Below are 23410 nucleotides of genomic sequence, written 5' to 3'. Positions count from 1 at the left end.
GAACATCAGTTGTAAAATACCATATGTGCTCAAATTAAGTAACCTATACATTAATGCAACAACAGATTCATTTCTCCTTTTTTGTGTCTCTTCCTCTTAAAAGCGCTTAACTAGAGGCTAAACCTTATATGGTCATAAAAAGGAATGATATAATCCTATATGTCCCACTAGGAATATTAAAGCTATAGTTTAAAGCTAAAGGGTGTGCTATACAAAAGAATGTACACAATAAATCTGCTGCTCGACTGCTTTGTAGCAGGAACTTCGTGGTGGCAGTTTATACATAAACATACCATCAAGTACAGCAAAGTCACTATAAACTCACAAAATTCACAAAGACAGTGTGATTTTTGTCTTAACTGTCCAAAATACCAGCTGATCTGAGCTTTTTATTGTCTCACTGAATCTGTATGGAACATACTAGGGTCAGGGTTAAATTCTCTGTGTTACATAGGTAGAGGCAATAACCCTGTCAGAGTTTGTGTTTTATTACCATGTATGCACTTATGAGGAACAGCAACCACTGTTCAATTTCACTTTTTCTGTTAAAGTAACTTGTGACATCACTACAACATCCACTGCAAGTTTTAATATTCCTAGAGGGACTTCGTGTCAAACTTTGATCCAGATAGAAACACAAAACCTCAGAAATTAAGATCATGTTCCAAGTTAAGCCAATCTAAATAACGATGTGTATATATTTTACAATTTTCAGCAACTATTTCTTCATCATAAGGTTGCAACCATGTGCCATGATTTTCTAAACAATTTACATTTTACCTTTTCTTAAAACGATTTATGCTGTTAATAGACAAATATTAATATTAAAGGTTCAGTGTGTAAGTTTTAGTAGCATCTAGTGGTGAGGGTTGTAAATTGCAACCAGTGGCTCACGATGCATTCATGTGCTCTTCGGATGGTCCCATTTCTCGAGTTGTGAAGTCATTTTCCGACTTAAGTGTGTTCATGTGCTCTTAATCAACATGGATGCTACAACGAAAATTTGTTGGATTAGCATTATCAGAGCGTATAAACAACACGCACACATAGGACTGTGCAATATGACAATATCTATCATGCGACGATAGAAAACCGTCTATCATTTACAATTATACACGATTTATATCGTTGTGTCACAAATTCCACACTTTACTGTAATATTTTGGAGGGACAGCGCTTTGCACTGCAGTGAAGTTAGTTTTACGTTGGAAAGCATCTACCGAATGTCCAACGTAAAACTAACATCAAACTTGAAACTAACTTCACTGCGGTCCGTTCTTCCACACATGCCGGTGTTGCAGGGCAGAAATTTGGTAATGTCAAATGACTTGCCCACGGACAAACAGCTTACTTTATAGTTCATCAAGACATGCTGCTGTTGTGATGTTAGCTGTAGTAGCAGGAGGGTTTCGAGTGTCGCTGTCTGGAGCTGCTCTGGGGCCGTCTCGTCCTCTCATGTTAGCTTTGCAGCAGTAGCGTCAGATTGCTAACCCACAACCTAGCTAACATTAGTTACATTACTTATTACTGTGTTGTCTATCATGGTATTTGTCATCTCAACTTAATAATGCAGAGAAATACCCCAAGTTACAGTTGGAAATGCCATTTTCATTGAATTTACAAAAATGTTCTATATTGTTATTGGGATATGGAATGACCTATATCGGGATATGGATTTTTTGTCATATTGCACAGCCCTACGCAGACATCTAGTTCACTCTACATGGACAGTAAATTAACCGTTATCAAAAGGAGGAAAAAAAGATTCTGATTATTCCGACAACACATGAATGCATCGCTCACACCTCCCTTTCCGAGCGCGCAGGAGAAGCTACAGTGGCAGCTTTTCGGCTCTTGTGCTAAAAATGTCTCTTCTATTCTTACTTCTAAAGTGCCAGGCGCAACATGTAGGGCTGGCCTGAAAATAATTTTTTGAGCTTCGAAGCTTCGAGTAATTAAGAGCGAAGGACGATGCCATCGTCCAACGCTGCCACCGGCTAACATTGTCGGCTACAAAATCATAAGGCTTTTTCGAATCAAACTGTTCTGGTGACTTCCGCTTAGAACTACCATAAAACTTTGATTAATAGCCCGGGCTTTTATTTGCTCAAATCATTGAATTGAACCTGCCTTTAGTTGGGAAAGGCGTCCATACGGGACAGGCCTGTTGCACAAAACTAAAATAGGCTACTATGAAATAGTTGAAAGAGAATATTACATGTACAAAAATGATCCAATAATATCAAAGACACGTCATTCATTTGATCTAGACCCTCTCCCTTCCAAACACTAGCTACCCTCCAGGCAGTCAATGGACAGAAAGTTGTTACTGTGATGTAGAGACAGAGCTCAGTTATAACTTTATGGATGAAAAATACTTTTGTTACAGATTAATAACTCACCACTCTGAAACTCTTGCTTCAGTCCATGTAGCCTACAGCTTAACCGAAGCGGCTTACTGTCTTTTGGCTGACCCGCCCTTCACTGCTTCTGATTGGCTAGTATTCCTTAACTAGGAACTATTCGTGTGCAACTCCCAACAAAGACAAGATTTATCACTCCACAGCTAAAACAAAGCCTTCAACACATGGTGAGGAGCTGCAGCAATGTGCAGTATGAAAAAAAATATGTTTTTTGAAAATTAAACCATGTAAATCTGTTCTGGTACGACCCCATAATAAGATTTTGAACCAGAAAATCAGCATAAACCACCACTTTAAACATTAGCTATTGCATAGGCTATTTGTATAAACGATCTAAGCAGCTTAGAAGCAGCTAAAGCAGGCGACCCCGCAGGGTTTAAGATGTAACAACCAGACCAGGCGTTTAAAGGGAGACCTGCGTTTATTTGTCAAAATGTGTTCCCACACCAGGCCAGTAAACGGGGTAGGTGGCTATTTGGGACTCGGCTATTTATTGAAGTTTTACTGTATATACCTTTAAGTGCTTTTTTTTGCTTTAGCAGCACCAACAGATACGCTGAAGTCATGTAGCTGCATTTGGAATAGCAAAAATCTAAATTCAGCACGACATACAACAATAAAGTCACAAGTTGGAGGACGCTGCGGTCAGAACGGAGACAAAACCTCTTGCGACAATTGTCAGTAGGCTACTTCATATCATCGAGGATGAGAGAAAAACACATCACTGCAGACAGGTGACAAACTTTAACATTATTTCAGTTTCGTGTCATGTGAACAAAATATGTGACAAAAAGTGAAATACCTAGACTAGAGATGGGTACTGAAACCGGGTATTAAACGGGCCCAAGGGCTAAATTATTAAAGGCCGTAGTATTGATAGGCTCCATAGCAAATAGTTACAAACAAGCTAAAACAAAAGCTGTCTGTATAATCAGTGTATGGTTCTGTGATTATTTAGTTTCAAAACCAAATCGGAAAAACCAAAAGAAAACAAGTTTTTGTTTTTTCCATTTTAAAACCAAAACGGAAAAATATTGGTTTTGATATTTAATGTGTCCGATTTGTGTAGGTTTGTGTGTTACACTTTATAAACCTGCAGCAGATACACTTGGGCGATGGCGGTACCTGATTAAATGTAATTAAGATGAGCTTGAACATAAGTGGGTTTTTAGTTAGAAAAACAGGAGGCCTATGTACAACTGGGACAGGAAGAGGAACGTCTCAGAAGTTGCCTGAGAACCCTTTTTAAGATTTCTTCAATATCAAATTAATTCAGTGATAGTTGTCAGTACATCCAATGGTACACACCAAAGACGAACTGTAATCAGTTAATTCGGCAAGCTGTATATTAACAAATCATACACTGATTAAGATGTTCGGGTAATTTTCGTTCATTATTTAAATGTAGGCTATATAGCCTAATACATCATACTGGGCTCATTTGGAGCAAAGCTCTGCTTTAAAGCACGGTATGGACGAGCACTTTATGGCAAATAAATATGTCTTTCTTAATTATGAATTAATTCAAGCATTGCGATGCCCATTATTAGTAGCCATTATAAGTAGCCATTTTGCTACAATCAGTGTAGAGAAGACACAACAGCTGCAGCAGTCTCTCTACAGGGTTTCAACCTGACATTTATTTTTTTCTTGAGATGGAAGAATTTAGAAAGTTGCATGGCGCTGCAGAAAGCCTCCAGCTGCAGTAGCACATGAATCATGCATAAAACCAGAAGCGTCGGACTTCATCCAGCCAAAGGGAACGATCACCGACCTTCCACAATGCGCCGGTTCCATGGGCAACACAACCCATTGTAGGTCTACTGGAGAGGGAGCAGGGCGCTGGAGCATAAAGGGCGAGGGAGAGGTGCGCTGCGGATGGACGGTGATTGTTCCTCCTTGTTTATGCAATGCAACAAGTCACAACACGGAAATGTTGCTTGCTCCAGTGAGTTCAAACCCAGCTTGGCGCGATCTTGCAAAAAAAGTAGCTTACATTTTCTTTAATTTTTTTTTTCATATGTGGCTATAATATAGTGCTCACTTCTACAGTGATATTCGCCACAGTCACTATGAGATGCGATGCGACTTGAAAAGAAATACCATGTATGTTTTGCTAGTGTGACCAATCTGGGGACGGAGGCAGACCACAGCTGTTGCATCAGGTGCACGTGTACAGCAGCCAGTTAGTTTGAAACCCAGCAGTGATACAACGTCGGTCACAGAACAAAATGCAGCTGCTTTGTTTTTCCATTTTGGGTTTAAAACAGAAAAAAACAGATGTCTGCTTCTTTGTTTACCGTTTTTCCATTTTTACGATTTGGCTTTGAAATGGAATAATCAAAGAACGAACCATACACAGATTCTGTATGTAGTTTAACTGTTCAGCATAGTTTGCCATGTATCTTAAAAATTCTTGTAAACGTTGTTGAGATAAACCAGCCCCTAAACCAATTACATCACTCCACTTCATGTGCTGGGAGAAAAATTCCTCAAAACACAAGCACAAAATTTATTTTTGATATTTGAAAAATTACATGTTCGAGCCATTCCAGTCATTCCTGCAACTTAAAGAACAAGATGACTTTGCATGTCGTTGAGGCATGAAGTCTCAAGCTAGCAAATTGCTATGTAGCAAGCTAGCAAACTTGACAACTAAAAACAAAAACACAGATTTAAAACATCTACTGAATCTGTATCTCAAAACAGTATAACATTTAAGGCTTAATTTCTCCTGAGAGAAAGCCTAGCTGAGAGACAGCCTTGTCAGTGTGGCTGCTGTGGAAAATTGGGTTAGTTTTGGCTGTCCTGCACTCTAAATATCGGCTATTGAAAATCCCACATCCATCGACCAGTACTTGTGATAGCCTAGGCTATCCGTTATCATCTTATCGTCTCACAAAGTGATAAGATTTATTTTTTTATTTATTTTATTTTTTTAAATGGCAGAAGAAAACCAAATTGCTCAGAGGAAGAAAATATTTTCTTCTGGAGGAATTCAATAAAAGAGACCATGTACTAAAAAGTATACTTGATCCACAAATAACAGCAAGCAAAAAACAACAAATTAGGAAGGAAATTGCAACAAAAATTCATCCAAAGTCTGGTGAAGAGGTCCATCCAAGAGGATCAAACATAAATAATAATAACATTTAATAGATCACTAGTTTCAGGAAGGAATCCAACAAAACTGCTAAGAATAACTTTAACATAAGCTGTAAGAAACCTTACAGCTTACTTGGAAATATGTCTATCCGTTAATGTTAGACTAACTGCTTATATGGTTCGTACGTTTATTCCATACAAAATTTAATTTTCCACCTCCCAATCCTCTTTCAAATGATGCAGTGATGGTAGCCGACATCATAAAATGGTGGAGCAACCATTAATTGCCAAATTGCTGAAATAACACCACAGTGGAAAGTAAGGTAAACTGTAGACGGTTGGATGACTCATGAATTGACTATAATAATGTAAAATTAATTGCTCATTGTCTGTCCAGTGGGATCTCATGGTCGCGGAACATTCCTCTTGGGATGCCATTGTTTTCTTCATTTATAGCCATAAACTCTGTCATGTTGCGGTTAAGATAGAGTCAGAGGACATTTGTGGTCTTTTGTGCAATGGCTTAGCTAACTTTAAAGGATTATTTAAGACAAATGCTGTGTCTCAATTTGCACGCTTCCATATTTACTCTTTTGAGTGCATATGTGCTTTCACACTGGCAAACATGGTGAAATGCAGTGCACAATGATGGTACACTCAAAACAGTGAAAAAGCATGAGGGTGGAACGCTGGACACTTCTCACCCTCAATGGTTTTACATCATGACTGCGTAGGGGAGGGTCAACCAACCTATTTTCAAACTTGTTTAAATGGCGGCAAGCTGGAAGATATTTTGGTAGCTGACAATTGTTGCAACTATTGATGAGAATGATCCACTTAGTTTCAATTCGCAATACGGCCATGTTTGACTACCCTGTCAAAATTCACATACTAAGTAAATAGTGCACACAGTGTGCTACATGTAAATGTACTAATGGAAGAATCCAAATTGAGACACAGCTCAAGATTAGGAGAAAACCTTAAACATTTGAAGGACAGCTTCAGGAGATGAATGTAAGGTGTTTTGTGCAACCTGCCCCAGGTCCGCTGCAACTTTCATGTTGCCAGAGAACAACTTTATCAAACATTTAACTTAAAAAGGCACCTAATATAGCTTCCTTACATTTTTGAATCTGCATTGCAAATGTATGTTCAGACATAAACACAGTAAAAGACAATTTGCTATTAGTTGAAAGGGGAAATAGATACAACACACAAACAAATCAGAGAATAAAAGGTTTCAGTCAAACGAATAAAGTTCTATACAAAATGTGTGTTTTACATGCTGGTTTAACAAGAGAGGTGGGTTACAACTGAACCCGTTCTCCCCTATAGAAACTGTCTTTGAAGGTTGCATGGTTAACCCACAGAAACGTCCGCTTACAGTCAGTTTCTTCCAAACTCACTATACATGACAAATGAAAGAAAGAAATATAGAAGTAAAGTAAGAAAACCCTCCATTTTTCTCTCAGTTTTCTACCAATGAGCTGTTGGTGTTCTTGAGAAGGAATCAAGGAAAGCAAGAAAGGAAAGAAGGTGAGAAGGAAAGGAGGGAGGGGAGGGGAGGGGAGGGGAGGAACCACGGAGACCGACCTTTTCCTCAACACCGCGGAGCGAGGAAAAGCCCCGCCGCTGACTGGAGACCAGGGAAGGGGAAATTAAACTGAAACCAGCACCCCTCCCTCCCCGTGTTCAAGCTCGCTTCTGCAGCCGATCAGATACTCACAATCTTGGCATTAATAAGGTCCGGAGGGCGGTATCCGCTGCGCTTTCGGAGGCACATCCGTGTGTTTTTTCCCCTCTGTGGCTCCGCACCGGTGGGGGGGTTGGTGCGTGGATTTCTTTTGATTTATTTTTCTAAATATCCTACCGCCGACGCTGTATCGGAAGAAGAAGAAGAAGAAGAAGGAGTCCGCCTCCTCCCCCTTCTGCTGCTCTCCTCCTGCTCGGGTTTTTCCCAGAGAGAGAGAGTGATAGAGAGACATACAGAAAGTGTATGTGTGTGTGTGTGAGTGAGAGAGAGAGAGAGGAGAGAGAGAGAGAGAGGGAGCGAGATCACCGCCCTGGCGGACAGGGCGGCGGAGCGCATGCGCGGTTTCACGTCCATCCAAGCAGGAGGAGACCCGGAGTTATAAAACTTTATATAGGCTACTGAAAACTTGATATACTGCATATATCAAGTTTTTTCGTTGTAAATGTTATTACACACAAGGAAGTGTAGTTTAAAGTAATAACGTATCCACATCACAATAAACTTGTATTTAGAGTTTTTATATTTATTAAACACTACACTATGGAGTGTATAATTGACAATTTTTAAAACTGAATCAGACAGACATTTTTCATACACACCCCAGGTCAGCATTAGATATTTCTGGCCATAGATTCAAACCACTGGACCTCCAACTTCTTTTCTCTTCTTGTATCCTGCTGAGAACGTTTAGAGAAGCTTTCAGATTTCATTGTTAAAAGTTTGGTCCCTAATATTCAGAGCTTGATTTACAACATTACAATGTTCTTGTACAGATCTCTGCAACACTTTCTTCTAATCAGTGGCTCGACTTGGGAAAACAGTGGTCAGAAAATAACACAGAAACCTAGAAGGAGAGAGAAAAACACCATCAATCCTCCATGAACTATGATTCCTTCTTTTTGAGGAATCTTAAGGTTGCCATGAGAATCAGTACAATTACCTACAGCAGCCACCAATGCTATTATTCACTAATAGTATATTCTGGAGCCACACTATTTTCATCCATCCATGCATACATCCTTATTTCCTGGCATACATGGAGATAATGTTGCATGCGACTTGCACATTTAAAGAACAATAATACAATTTGTTGTACAGACCCCAGGGATTTACAGGCCCTAATTTGACTCATAGAGTGTAACAAGATAGTAATTTTAAGGTGGCTGAAGCTCAAAAACTCAAAGATACCTGAATTGTAATTAGTCCCCTAGAATACTTCAGATTTAGTTTTGTGGTTATAAGGCAGGATAAATCATCTTTTTTTGTGAAATGTATGATCTGTGGAGTTTTAACAGGAAATGAGTGATTGCTTCAAATGATGTGAATGGACCAATAGCAACAGGAGGGGGCGCCATACACCAATGAGACAGGGAAAAAGGAGGCAAAAAGAGAGAGAGAGAGGAGAGAGGAGGATGGGGGGTGATTTGTATTTATTTAATAATAAAAGTGCCCTACTGTAATACTTATACTAGCACACTAAGCAGTCCTCTATAATACCCAGCAATTCCATATCAACTAGTGAAAGTGTCAAAGATACGCATGTCCAGTAAAGTCAAGTGTTCTTTTTCAATTTGGGCATTGTTTCCTCATTTTCAGTCACGAGACTCATGAATATGCCAACATTAGGCTTTTAAATTCTCCAAAATTGGTTTGCTAAAAACATACAAGTGCATGGTGAGTTTACTGAATCACCTCCCATTGCACATCACTGTTAAATGCTCTTATTCTCATTCATTTAATTTCTCTTAAATCATAGGGTTACAAGAACACTGTCAGGGCCCTTTACCACTGATATTACATGTCCTTTGAGTCAGGTTGATCATTGGGGTATTTAAGTTTAAAATACCCAACAGTTGACTTGAAATATTGGCGGTACAATCTGTTTTTTCAGCCGGGCGCCCTCTGTTGGAACACTGTCACAGATACTGAGCGGAGCTGGCTTTAGTCTCCACCACAATATGTTATCAGAGGTTAACCTTTGATCGGTGATATAATTCTGAATCATATCTAGCGGCACAAATCTCCTCTGATCTGTGTTCGGGGTGTGAAGTCTTATCAAATGCATTTCCACTGCCCAAAGCGTATCTGCTGCTTTGAGTCTAGGTGACATGAAAACATTTAGGATTACTGTGATGCATTGTAAATCTCACTAATACAAACTACACAAGGCAAAAACACACGATATTGTGGGACTTTTGACAAAAATTTATTTTATGTTAATATGTCTACAATATGATCAAATAATGCCAAAATGCTGTAACCTGTAGAAAGCACGCATCTGTCCTAGCAGTTTCCATGAAATATACTAAACCGGCCACTTGTTGAATGTCCTGTGATGTGCTTTGTGTCACCACAGGGGGGCACTAAAGCTGCATATCAAGTCGTTTGTTTATACTCCCCTTTTTGAGGTTATGCAGATGGTGTTTTTTTTGTTGTTGTTGTTTTTTGCAGACAGATATTGACCAACAGTAGCATTCAGGATGCGTTGGCTCCCTCTGCTCCAAACATTTGATTTGTCCTCAAAGAACCTGAGCTGAGAGCAGATTGTGTTGTTTTTATAACTCTGTGATCCAGGGAAGGTCCAGGAACACCACCCCACTTTCACATTACTGGGCATTACCACCTGAGTACAGACTACACAACTATAATCTTATAGTGATTAGTTCCACTGAGGGAATTAGGGCTTAATTGCTTTGCCTGAGGATAGGACTAGTCGTTTCTGAGGGAAGGCTGAGCATTTCTCATTGAGTTTCGCGTCAAGTTAATTTCCCTCTTCATCACAAGTGTGTCTCAAAGGACGTCAAAGAGCCTACAGAGATCTGGAAAGTCATCAAAACAACATGCAGAGGATTCTGCATCAGCATCAAATGAATAAAGGAAACAAGTAAGCACAAACTGCCAGATAAAATTTATTATGTAAAGGAAAAATAAAGCCTTTAGCGTGGCAATTCAAAGAAGAGTATCCGGCAGGAGTGCAGAGTATTCAATAAGAGTTGTGAGAAAACAATACAGTTGTTATTGAGAACATTAAATGAGACAAACATGGGCAGAAACATGGAGCTTTGGGTAACGATGGCTGGCATGAAATAGAGTAATTCACCGCCAGTAACCACATTAGTTGACATGTAAACAAAAGTTAGTGTAGGTGTGATATCATTAGATGTGTAAATAGATTTGCTTAAATAAACATTTCTGTTATGTGTCAGGTCAGCCTGACCTGTTCAACAGTTGACCTTTTTCAGCATAAAACCAGTTTTTGCTGGGTTTAATTATGGAGATGTGACTCGTGAAGTGTTATTTGTAACTTTGCACTATATAATATATATAATGTACAGATACTTTTCAGGCAGGAGGAATAGATGTGTTTTGAGTGATGATATTTATGTTTTAAAAAGAAGCTGAATTTCAACAATGAAAAATAAACTAAATATTTTACAGGTAAAGTAGATGTTACAGGCTATTGCACACGTATTGTTCCTGACACTGTGGGTAAAAATGTGAAGTTCAGAGAAACTAAATTCAACAATGCACAGAGAGTGTGTTTTCTCTCTTTTTTTTACCTATAGACTTGCAGATTCTGTCAGGTTGAAGTTTTGCTGAGGAGGAAGTGAAACCTCCACCCATGTCTGCAAAACAGGAAACGCAAACACACCCATACAAAATTCAAATTTCATCCCCACATGCATTTATACAGTTGTTTTCCTGTAGTCTTCTTATTTACGTTTTACCATAATGACTGTGTATTTCTGTTGTTCCTGTTGTGTCTAATACATTTAGTGTGGCATAATTTTATGCTGCAATCAGTAAGTCCCTCGTTGAGTTTGGAACTGAAGTAAAGTGAACCGCAGATTGCTGAGAATTATTCACACATGAAGCAGCCACGTACACATTCAGGTCACACACAGACATACAGACAGTACACACAGCGTATAATAACCATAGACAGTGCAAACAGATGGAAGAAGACCTCATTCACTAACTTATAGTCTCTTGCAGTCTTGTGCTTCCAATCAGACACCAGGAATCATCAGTCTGCCCATTAGGCTTTCCTAAGACATGAAATATTTAAGAAAATATAAATATTATAAAGCTGCATTAATCAATATTTTTTGTGATATTTAATCAAATGCAAGTCTAATAGAAAATATGTCACTACCTTGTAGTGACAAACTCACAGGTAATTATCACACAGCAGTTTTCAGCAAACTGATAAATTGATTGTACACTACATGCCCAACACCAAACAACAGAGTGACAAAGTTGACAAATTAGCTGGTGAAGAAAGTGGAAAAGGACCAGGTGCTTTCTCAGGAGTTGGTGGAGACCAAACCAGACCTAAAAGAAGAGAGAATGTTGGACACTCATAAGGTGACACGACTCCAAATGAATGTTACTGTTGCTCTATGTTTGCCGTTTGCTAAATTGTTAGTCTCATCTACTTTATAAGGCAGTATTATCTCCACTTCTGTCAGCTTGTGTGGAGTTCTGCTGTCCCCTAATGACCAAAATTGTGTATGCAGCTTTGCACTTAAAAAAAATGGTGTTTCTCACTGCAGTAAAAAAACAGTAATCTGTCTGAAATCTTTTCCAAGAATTCTTTGATGTTCTGGTGCAGTTATTAGGTGTTGCCCAATTTCAAATGACATTTTAGTCATCTGTCCAACAAACTGAACAAAAGGTATAAATGCTGCTGTATATTAATATAATACAATAATAAAGCGTGCTGTAAAGTTCACAATTCCTGACCTCTGGACTGATCTTGTAAATTCATGCAGAACTATATTCTATATTCAGCCTCCTATTTTGCTACCCACACACTCACACAAATACACACATGCCTGATGTGTTATGTACAAGCTGCTGTCTTCACAGACAAGACACAGGCAAAAATAAGAGTCAAGTGCAGTAAAAAAAAAAAAAACACTGTACAAGCTCGAGTAAACTTTAAAAATACTTTTTGTTCAAGTACATGTGCATACATTATTCTGTTTTGGTTCAAGTGTGAAAAATAAATTGAAAGGATAAATATATATACCGTTTTCTACCAATATCCTGACATGACTGCCTGCCTTTCCTCAGCTAATGGTTTAAAGGAGGTGCTAAACATAACTGGCCATATCAAACAAATAGTGCAGAAAATAGCATATTCCTCCAATTATAATAGTCCAAAACCAATTTAAAATTGGCTCTATATAAAAAAGGGGCACATCATCCAGTAGTGAGAGTGAGACAGAGAGTGCATATTGGCTGAACAGCCCCAGAGACATATTTACAGAATTAACACTGGTTTTTTTATGCAGCCTGGTGGATTTTCGGCTGTTGAACTCACGTGTCATCTTGTGTGCACAGAGCAGCAACTAACCCACTATGGACATATGGAGGCAAAGAGATAATAAACACTCAGCCCAGAGAAAGTAATGGCAGCTACTGTTTCTGAGGAAAGATGGGGGGTGGCATCTACAGTATCTGAAACATAATGCATATTTAATAACTTGTTAAATAAAACACCAAAGTGGTAATGAGCCCACATGCTAACGCTGCATGTAGTTCTGACCAACTCAACAGCAGCTAAGCTTCTGGGATGTTTAAATATATGTATATATGAATATATAATTTTCAGACAAGTTTCAGATTTGCTAGAAAATGTAGCATAAACTCACATGAATTAGAAATTTAAGTTTACATCAGTTGTCCTTTGATCATGAAAAACTGGTGAACCCTAGTAGGAACTCTCCTAACAACTAAAACTCTCAGGTTTTCATGTAAAGCCAAAAGATTTACAGAAAAACAGAGTTTGTCTGCCTGATAACATTTATACAGGTTCAGTTTCTCAGGATAATGTGGGGAATAAAATCAACCGTATGGTCAGTCCAAACAGCTTTGAACTCAGTTATGACTGTGATTGATATGACTTACAAAGCAGACAGTAAAGGTTAGTTATAGGGTAGTTTGTTGGTTTCTGGTGCAGGCCAGGGTTTGGGTTCAATTCTTTTCACATGTAATTTATTAGGATATTTCTCTTGCTGTCTCTGACTGGTCTCTTGTCTGTGTCCAAGAGTGACACGTATTGAACATAGACACACAGTCCCTAGGGGGAGGAAGAAAGAGACAGGGTTCAGCAAATGCTTTGCAATAACCCGGCAAGCTAGGTGTCAGTAACAAATAAAAACAGAACAAAAACACACCCTCATGTCATAGGTTTGATTCCAGTTTGGTAGTACCAAAGGTGGTTTGGCCAAGTCACTTCTTAAAGACACAAAAACAGGCTAGGTTCACATCTCAGAAACCACCATAAAGAGTGGCACGTAAAATAAAAATCAAATACACTAAATTGCCATAGCTGAAAAGATGCTAGCCACAAATATATACATACTATGCAAGAGTTTTGGGTAGGTGTGGTAAAAAAAAATGCTAGAAAGTAAGAATGCTTTCAAAAGTAGACATGTTAATAGACTTTATTTATCAGTGAATGACTTAATCAGACTCTTGCACAGTGCTGTATATCATATAGTTTCCCATCAAGACAGAAATGACAGAACACATTAGTGCTGACAGTGTTGACAAAACTGTGGTTGTTGAGTTGGCTGTGTGTCCTTTATCATCATCATCATCATCATCATCAAAACATGATGGAACAACTATAATCGGAGCAGCTTTTGAGACAGCAGGTGTCTTAAGGGCGGGAGGTGAAAAACACAGACGTGGCCGATCCGGATGGGATTAACATCACTGCTGCAGAAATAAAATGATCTGACCTCCACTACAGACATAAATCCCTTTTGAATGGAGCTTATGATGCAGCACAAAATGGCCCATCAGATCATTGACGTCACTGCAGCTTCTTCAAAAGGACCCATTGACAGTTTATTAGCGTTAGTGCAAGATGTAAGCAACCCTGAATGAGTATACAGGGTCTTCCTGTGAGGGCCCACCTGCTTTCAGGTTGATGACCGGACATTATTAATCTGACCACTTGTCCATGGATGGCTCTTTTAAGCCGAGGCATTATAATATTGTCCTCACCAAAAAGAGGAGAATGTAAACCAGAACAATCTACATGTCAGTCTGATTTCTTTCCTTCTCCTGTCAGCAACTTCTAAACAGAAGAACCTTAACTTGGAGATCCACGCTAAGGTGTGACTCACTCAGACCAAATCACAGTGTGTGTGTGTGTTTGTGTGTGTGTGTGTGTGTAGGTACATGCGTGAGCATGTTCATCATTGGGTTTCAGCTCTAAATCGATGTTCCATCCTCCATTATCATCTCCTCCGGCTCTGTCTCAGAGAGGGAGAGAAAGAGCCGGGGGAGGTCGTGAGACAACAAAACGAGTTAGAGAGAAAATAGAGGCAAAGAGAGAAAGTTAATTACAGAGGCAAACTGGACTCAGATTGAGAGACATGCTGCCACAAGAGGAAGCACTTAATGGACGTCTAGACAAAGTGTTGAGGTCAAATCAACTACTACAGATCAGACTTGGGATAACTAGTTGATTGTTAGCTTCTAATTTGATGCAGTCAGAAATCTGTTGCCATTTTCACATTTGAAAAGTGTGTGCCGTCTGCATTTTGGGTCATTTTAGAAGGTGATGATAAAAAAAAACATTGTTTGTTGTTTGGTTTGTTGCACAAATACCTTGACACAACATCTGAAAGCAGTTGAGGGAAATCGCTGACATATCTGACACCCTCCCAATACAACAGAGGTGAATAAAATAGGTGGTTGTTGTACTGGTTTGATGGCAGAAGTCTCAGTTATGATGACCCTTAAAACTTATATCCATCCAACCATTTTCTACAGCTTATCCCGGGCTCTGTTGTGGTGGAAGCAGTCTAAGCAAGGTTGTCCAGACGTCCTTCTCCCCATCAATGTTTTCCATCTCCTCCTGGGGGATCCCAAAGCGTTTCCAAGCCAGATGAGATATATAATCTCTCTTGCGTGTTCTGCATCTACCCCAGGGTCCGTTTGTTTGCTTGTATCCACAATCTTATTCTTTCAGTCACTAAACAAAGCTCATGAGGGTGAGGGTGAGAAAACAGACTGACTGGTAAATCTAAAGCTTTGCCATCTGGCTCAACTCCCTGTTCACCACCAGTGTTGTAATCAATTGATTAATGATTTGATAGATTGCTGCTGACCTGCCGGTCAGATCGACATACTGCCACCACGTTCATGTGCGGAATTGCATCTCGCAGACGCGTAGCCTTAATATCTGGAGACGTGCACTACCTATGTTCCAAAGGAACGCAGGATACACATGGCAGCCATCTTGTGTACGCGAACGCGTAGTTAAAAGAAACTATATCCAGGGCTTAACACTTTTCCGCAGCGGGCCGGTCGCTCCACGATCTCCTGGCTGTGTACGCTCCACCGCCCCACTCCCTCTCCGGTACGGGTTGTGTCGCTAGTACGACCGACACGCTGTGAACGGTTCGTGATCAGTTCGTGATCGTTCCCTCTGGCTGGAAGAATTTTACGCATGATCCATGCACTACTGCACCTGGGGGCTCCCTGTAGTGCCACACAACTTTCTAAATTCTTCTCTCTCACTGTTTTTCCTTTGAAGTCTCAGCAGAATCTGATATTTTGACAAAGGCCAGTTTCTTGTTTTTTTATTGATTGACAAAATGATATTTGTACTAGATGGTTGGAAGGACAACCTATTTCAAGTTATGTTGTATTGTAATGAAATTCATTATTTAAAAAAATTTAATGTTTCCAAATGTCCAATTGAAGTTCTAAGCATTGTAGTACTGTACTCTAGCCTCGTTCTTCTCTTGACAAATGTTGGGCTGATGTTCACAACTTTGTTGTCAGCTTTGTAGTATTAAAGAGCATAAAAGAGAGATCCTGTGTCCTCATTATAATAAGGATTTGTGTTGATCTGGGCATATATGAGGTGTAACTTTATATTGTTATTGTGCATCACAGGTGATGTTATGCAGTAATCCAAAAGTAATGTAACTAGTTACTTTCAGCAGTGAGAAATCTAGTAAAGTAATGCATTACTTTAAAAAAAAGTAACTAGTAATGTGTAATCCATTACCTTTTTTGAGTAACTACCCTAACACTGTTAAACACAATGGTCTGGTATAACACATGCATTACTTCTGACAACATACCAGTCCACCTGTCAGTCTTACGCTCCATTTTACCCTCACATGTGAATGACACCCTGAGATACCGGAACTTGGGACAGCAAATTCACTCCCAACCCAAAAAAGACCCATAGCCTCAGACTTGGATGCGCTGATTTATATTCTCATACTCCAAGTCTGAGGACCTCAAAACTTACTAAAATCAAAACTATCTGCATGACTACCTACTAAAAGGGCTAAGTGTGTCATATAATCTAAGTGCAGGCTGAACAGTTGATTGACTGAGGAACAATTGACAGCCTGATTGGTGACAAGGCACGTGTCTGGGTGAGCCGTTCTGTCAGGACTTATTCATCTCACCATCATCACCCTGTTATCACTGTCAGTCTATCTCCCTCTTACACTCAGCAGGAGTCTCTCTCTCATTCACACTCAGACTTGCGACAAGATAATGATATAGCATGACAAATCCTGTGTGTATGTATTTGTCTGAAATAGGAGAGACAAAAATTTTAAGAAAATAAATCTACAGACACTGTAAGTGTAAGGCCTCCAGTATGCTGCAGAGGCCTTGCATAAATTGGCAGAGTACGTAATGCCACTGTTTCCTACCCTCTGTCTCTCGGTCCAACGTGTTATTAATCTGTAGCCTATCTATATCTACAGAGGAGAGAAGAGACCGGTGAAGCAAATGGAAAGAGGCAGAAAAGAGTAACAGGGACAGATAAGGCACAGAAGAGAGTGAGAGTGTCTCCTCTAACACAGTGATGAGTGAATAGATAACAGCTCCAGTCACATACCAATTTATCTGCCACCTCTCCACCTTCTCCCTCTCTGTTCTTGGTTTCTCTTACTAACCCTCTCACATCTCCAGTCTTCCTTGTCTTTTACCTCCTTTAAATGTTTTGCTCCCTTTTTTCCAGTGATGGAGAATTTTCACACACCCCCCTCTGTTAATCTACAGCCATGCTAGTAACTCTGTGAGGCTGTAACATCAGCATGCTAACAATGCTAGCATGCTAACATTTAGCATGTACAGTGTATTCCATCTTCTCCATCTTACCTTAACCTGTTAACATGCTAACATTTGAACCAATACATTTTTTTCTTGGTGGTAGATGAAAAGTCAGACTAGCACCATTTTTACAATTAACCCTGAGGAAACAGGAATGTATGTTTCATATAAGCAGCAACCTCCAGATCTGAAAAGTGAAGCCAATGTGGAAGTGCCTTAAACTTGCATTCTTTCTAATTGCCAGCAGGGGGCGACTCCACTGGTTGCAAAAGAAGTCAGACTGCAATTCATTGTTTTCAGTCATGTGACATGGGCGGTGACCTGGAGGGCAAAACAACAGACCAACATAGCGGCTCACACCGCAACTCCCCTGTAAAGACACCGAAAAAGCAGTAAAATTTAATTTGGATCACCTTTCAACTTAAGAAAAAGACAGATATAAACACAAACTGCAAGTGTTGGACATATCCAATCCGTATAACATCACAGCATCCACTGCCGCATTTCTACCGTTAAAAAAACGCCAGGTCCCTGCCCCCGCTCGACCGCGGTATGTTTACCTTGTGGGAATTACAATTGAATTAGCATCTGTGAATTATGGATGCACCTGCTAACCAAGCTAGCTAGCTCCACCCTCTTGTCCAAATATGGTCACTTCAGTCTATGGTATCAAATAGTTGTCAAGATATTTTACTAAACTCATGGTGGTGCTAGAGGAAAAGTCAGGGGATCACCAAAGTCAGTGGGATTCATCCTCTGGGAACCATGAATGTCTTTACCAAATGTTGTGCTATCCCATAGCAGATGTTGACATATTTCTCTTGCTAAATGCTGCTCTATGTGTGAGCAAGTAGTGTTCAGTGGATTTTTAGCATTTTTTCACTACCTTATGTAGCAGAAAATGTCCCTACAAGAGGAGTGAGAGCGAATCAAAATATTGAAGTTGTGGGTTGGACAGCTAAACAATGATCTCAGACTCACTAACAAGTACCATAAAGGCAAGAGGTGCTGCATATTCAGATGATAATTCTCTGTAGGTTCATCATTACAAGCAACCTTTTTCACATTGTCATTTTGAGTTATTATAAAAAATATAAATTATAACAGCTTTATGTCAGAAGCTTTACATGTCCATTCACTATCCCAGTCACTCTCACTTCACACCTTGCATACTACCGCTTGCATTGGCACCAAATTTTGGCCTTGGACATAAGATGTGCGCTACAGAATTAAACAAAATAAGCATAATTCTGGGCATAATAATTAATAATTAAAAAAACTCAAATTAAGTAAGTGCAAGGTTACATTCCTGGCAGAATACTTTGTTATTTATAGAGGTACTGTATTATTCAAAATGGACTTTCTGGATCATATTTCCTCTTCTCCAGTACCTGTACACACATGCCCACACCAGTGCAGCCCCTTTTTGTCTAACACAGTGTTGTTTTCTGAACACGTCTAATACTGGCATTTTTCCAAATCTCCTACTTCTTATCCCTCCCTTCCTCTTGTGTTTTCACTTCCTGTCTATTTCTCCTCGATATTAATCCATTACACTCATCACCTCTCCTCTCTTCACCTCGTCACCTTTCCTGCCCTCTCATCTCCTCATCTCCAGCTCTAACCTCCTTGACCCTTCAGTTCTTTCTCTCCTTTCTCCTATCTTTATCACCCCTCCTCTTTGCGGTATTATGCAACATAAAACATTAATGGTATATCTTTATCTAACATAAGCCCTGTTAATCCTGTTGATTGATGGCTTTATCTGGAGTAGCAAACCAACAGGCACAAAACGGTTGTAATGGTTCACTTCTGGCTCATTAACTGCATACGGGTGGCAAAAGATTGGTTGCAATTTTTTTTTTCTGATATATTCTTTGCTGCAATGACCTATTTCTGAGCTGGAAATTGCTACTGTTATGGCTACAGTAAAGGTCCACATAATTTTGTATTTTAGTTGTTAGAAGACTAGTTTGATTGTTTAGTCACTTTTTGTAGAGCTCATGTAGTCTTGGTGCACATGTCATTTTTGGGGGCTATTATTATTATTATTATTTATTTTTTTTTTTCTTGAAACCTTCATTCATTTTCTCAAAACTTTAAACAAAACTATATAATATATTCACAAAACTCCTGACTCTTCTGGCAAAATCAAACAATTGTAAAAACCATGTAATCTATGCTCAAAATCAAACACCTCTTTCAAAACATAAACACAGTCAATATATAAAACACAACAGAGCATTCTTTAGACACTACATTAAAAAAATGAGAACACAGCGTCCAGGGAATGTTTTTTGGCATATAGGAAACACATTTTCAAATTTAAAAAAGTATAGTAATCACAACTTACTACAGTAAATATCTAGTATACAGTAAGTACTGCAAGTAATGCAGTATTGAATATTTGTACATTCAGCACTTGCATAAAAATACAGTACTGTAAGCCCAGAGAACAGAGAAAACTCTATGAAAAGCCTATTACATAAAAAAATGTTGTGCAGAATCAAAGGCAATGAGAGATTAATTTTGCCTCACCATCACGTCTTTGTGCTGGGTCCGGCCAGAGGACTCCGTTCACATCGCATGCAACCTTGTCCCTTGCCAAGCAAAGGAGGAAAACCCTCTGGTGTGCTGGATGCAGCCTTACTGTACACTGCACACCTATCTCACCACAGGCCAATTCCATTGCCTGTAAGAGATTTTACCTAGTAAATGAGTCATAGACATTCCACTACCAGGCAGAGAAAAATTCTCATTCCTTTATCCTTTATTGGATTGAGGTAAGGGCTGTATGGTTGAAGGTAAACATTTATGAATCACTGGTTGCTAGTTGATATTGAACAACTTGCTTAGCGGGAAACCACAGTAAAAGCTGACGTTGTCAGATAGACAGGATGCACTGCCGGCTGATGATCCTGCTGCTCACGCTCAAACACAAAATTCCAAAGACCACCCAGAAAAGTAAGACAGTGTTCAGTGTAATATGGCCCCAAGGTCAAATGACAGTCACTTACTTATAGCTTGGTCAAAGTGTGACATTGCTACTACACTGGCCAGGGTCTTGACCACATATAGGTTTTATCACATCATTAGAAATAAGTGAGCAGAATTATGAGTTGTTGTGTGTAAAAGCTGTGTTGTAGTTGTGTTTAACTTTTGCGTCATGTATTTAACATTTTGCAACACAAGTGCATCACAGTGCTCTTGGTGGGAACTGTTGGGCTTCTGTAAATAACATCACAGAGTACGGTCTAGACCTGCTCTTTTATGAAAAGCGCTGTGAGATAACTGTTGTTGTGATTTGGCGCTATATAAATAAAATTGAATTGAAATTGAATTGAATTGAACAGTGAAAAATGTGTTTTGGTGTTTGAGAATGTATTTAGAGTTTTGCAAAAAGAGTGCATGAGATTTGCAACTTAACTACCTGAACTTGTTTAAGGTTTTGCCAAAAGAGTGACTGATTCGACAAATGGATTTAGGCTACTGAGCATTTGGTTCAGAGAACGGGGTTTAGTGTTTAAGCAATTGTGAAAAACTAATGTTAAGTGCTAGTGTATGACCAGTAAATAACAACCTTACTACTACTAATAATAATGAATTACATTTATATAGCGCTTTATCATAGATACTCAAAGCACTTCACAGTGAAGTGGGGGGGACTCACCTCAACCACCACCAAGTATTTTGTTAAACTTTTTAATAAACGTAAAATGTATTCCCTTAAATTCTGCATAAAATGTTTTCCATTCTGGAAGCAAAAAATATTACTATCTTACGTTTCATGCACATAACAGGGTTGCTTTTGTATACATCATGCAATTCACCCTTCGCTATGCCATGCCCCGAACACGAAGCTGGCCAATGACAGCGCAGTATAAGACTCACCTTAAATTAGGTCCGACACTTTCATGGCTGCACTCCATTGACTTGTATGTAAAAGGAGTTGTTTTCTAGCTTTATTTTACTGTATTTTTAAAAGGTTAAACGCTGTTCCTGGGGAACTTGTAATAGTTACAGTCGCCACCCAGAGAGGTTGAAAGAAGAAGTACGATTTATTCCCTTTCCAAAACCTAAAACAAATCCAGAAAATGTAGGCTGTGGATTGTTCCTAATGTAATGTTGGTTTGCTAATGCTAACTAACTTACGACTGAATGTAACGTTATAAAGCCCTACTGTTCTGCTTTTTAATGATTGTAATAGTGAATAGAGACCTACCAGCTTTAAAGGAATAGTGTTGATCCTTAATATCATTGTCTTCTGTTTCAATAGCCGCCTGAATACAGCCTTCAAATGCACAACACAACTGCAAAACTGCCTGCTTCTTTCTAAGATTGCTTTTTCCACAAATTTGTCAACATCCTGGGAGTGAAATAATAGACAGTGGCAGCGCCGTGATAAAAGTCTGACAGGTCTGTTTGTTAGACTTAGCAACAGTAACTAAGGGGGATGTGGCTTAGCGAAGGGTCAATTAATCAATTCATGTATGCAACATTCATTTCTTTTGTTTTTTTTACTTTTATTTATATTTGCAAGGACAGTGCATATTAACATGATAGCTCAAAATATGCCAGAGTTAGCCAAAAGGCTATTTTTCATCTGTAGTCCTAGGCCCGATGTACAATAGGCACCCTGAAAATAGGTAATAGGTAAAACAAAAATACAATAAACATTACATTTGCTACATTAGCAGGAATAAGACGCCAAAACAAACATGCAACAAGAAGTTCTTGCGCTACAGAGCTTAAGTAGAAATGCAGCTGGAGGCGACAGAACATAAGAGCACAAGCTGCAGTTCATAAAACAACTAGAGTCAATATTAAGAACACAGTCAACGACATTAGTCAGTTATAATACAAAGCTGAAGAGGCAGAATAAACATTAAAATGCAGCAGTATTGAAAAACAACAACAAAAAAACAAAAAAAACATTAGCGGGTTGTAGAGTCACTTAGTTCATAAACTTTGTGAAAAACACAAACTGTACAAATTGTTCAGAGGACTGTATTGTTAGCCTCGTGATATCTGTGGAAATTTGATCATAGGACTGTTTTGCAGCCTCTGTTAATTTGCCCATTGATGTGAACAGATGTTAGCTGTAAGTTAGCCAGCAATGTATGCACTGATCTTGTTTTTGTGACACCTCAGACTCGGACTCACCAGGAACTTAATTTCTTTTTGTTGTTAAATATTTTTCTTTCTCTTGTCGTAGATTCGTTAAGATGAATAATTTTCTTGAACAAATTTCCATTAATTCACAACATTGACTTTGTTTACAATCACATTGCTTTTGAAATTTGCATGACATTCTGCCAGGACATGCCTTCAACCGCAAAGTCCACCGAGTCCTACTCCACCGCGTTACGGCTGCGGAGCTAATCACGGTCAATCTAGTTAATGCTTGCAGACGTGGCAGCAGCACGCCCCAGATGCAGCTGTCCACTCCGCAGAGAATAGGCAGTGGGTCTATTTTTGACAGAAGCTGCATCAAGCAGCATAGAGCAGATCGAACTGGGCAGGAAGTCAGACACACAATGACATAGAGAATCCGATTTTCATAATAAAATTACCTGTGCAGACTCCCGATCATAAAACAACAATAAACCCAGTTAAAGCAGACAAAAAAAGAACTTTTACATTTAACTATGTAGCCTACTTAATCATAGTTGAAGCATAAAAAGCAAGCACTGATGACCAAATCAACAAAAAAACACGTCAGCAGAATCAGGCAGGCAAAATGCTCTGATCCCTGTGGGATATGCAGCCATGCAGACAACATAACAAAACCTGACAGAGAGCTGTGAAGAAGGTAGTAGAAACACAAAAAGGACAAATTCAGTCAGTGGACTTTCGGGAGTTAGGCTTATATAATTAGCACATGTTGGGGTTCTTTTATTGTATTTAACAAGTACAGTGAATGACTGTAAACTAACTTCACATTTATCTCAAATTATTATCTAGCAACATAAATGTTTACCATCACCATGGTGATTGATGGTGCTTGGACAGTTTCACG

The 23410-nt window shown here is 39.1% G+C and overlaps 1 protein-coding gene across 4 annotated transcripts in view; it reads right to left on the bottom strand.

The window, feature by feature from the left end:
* The window catches only part of rgs19 (regulator of G protein signaling 19), a 45883-nt gene extending 38384 nt beyond the window's left edge, over positions 1–7499 (bottom strand). For 2 of the 4 annotated variants that reach the window (XM_038722264.1, XM_038722265.1), the window contains exon 1: positions 7255–7497. Coding sequence is in view for 2 of the 4 variants with exons in the window: in XM_038722261.1 (XP_038578189.1) it covers positions 7255–7311 (57 nt within the window). In the remaining 2 variants the exon portion in view is untranslated. Of the gene's footprint in view, positions 1–7254 lie in introns of all 4 variants that reach the window. The other 2 variants (XM_038722261.1, XM_038722262.1) reach the window with 2 other exon arrangements.
* Positions 7500–23410: the final 15911 nt, after the last annotated feature.

The sequence above is a fragment of the Micropterus salmoides genome, unplaced genomic scaffold (assembly GCF_014851395.1).
Source record: "Micropterus salmoides isolate LMB-PRFRI ecotype aquatic unplaced genomic scaffold, ASM1485139v1 Ms_hic_scaffold_16, whole genome shotgun sequence".
Lineage (NCBI taxonomy): Eukaryota > Metazoa > Chordata > Actinopteri > Centrarchiformes > Centrarchidae > Micropterus > Micropterus salmoides.
Note: the sequence above shows the minus strand (reverse complement) of the source record. Positions and strands in the feature narration are given on the sequence as shown.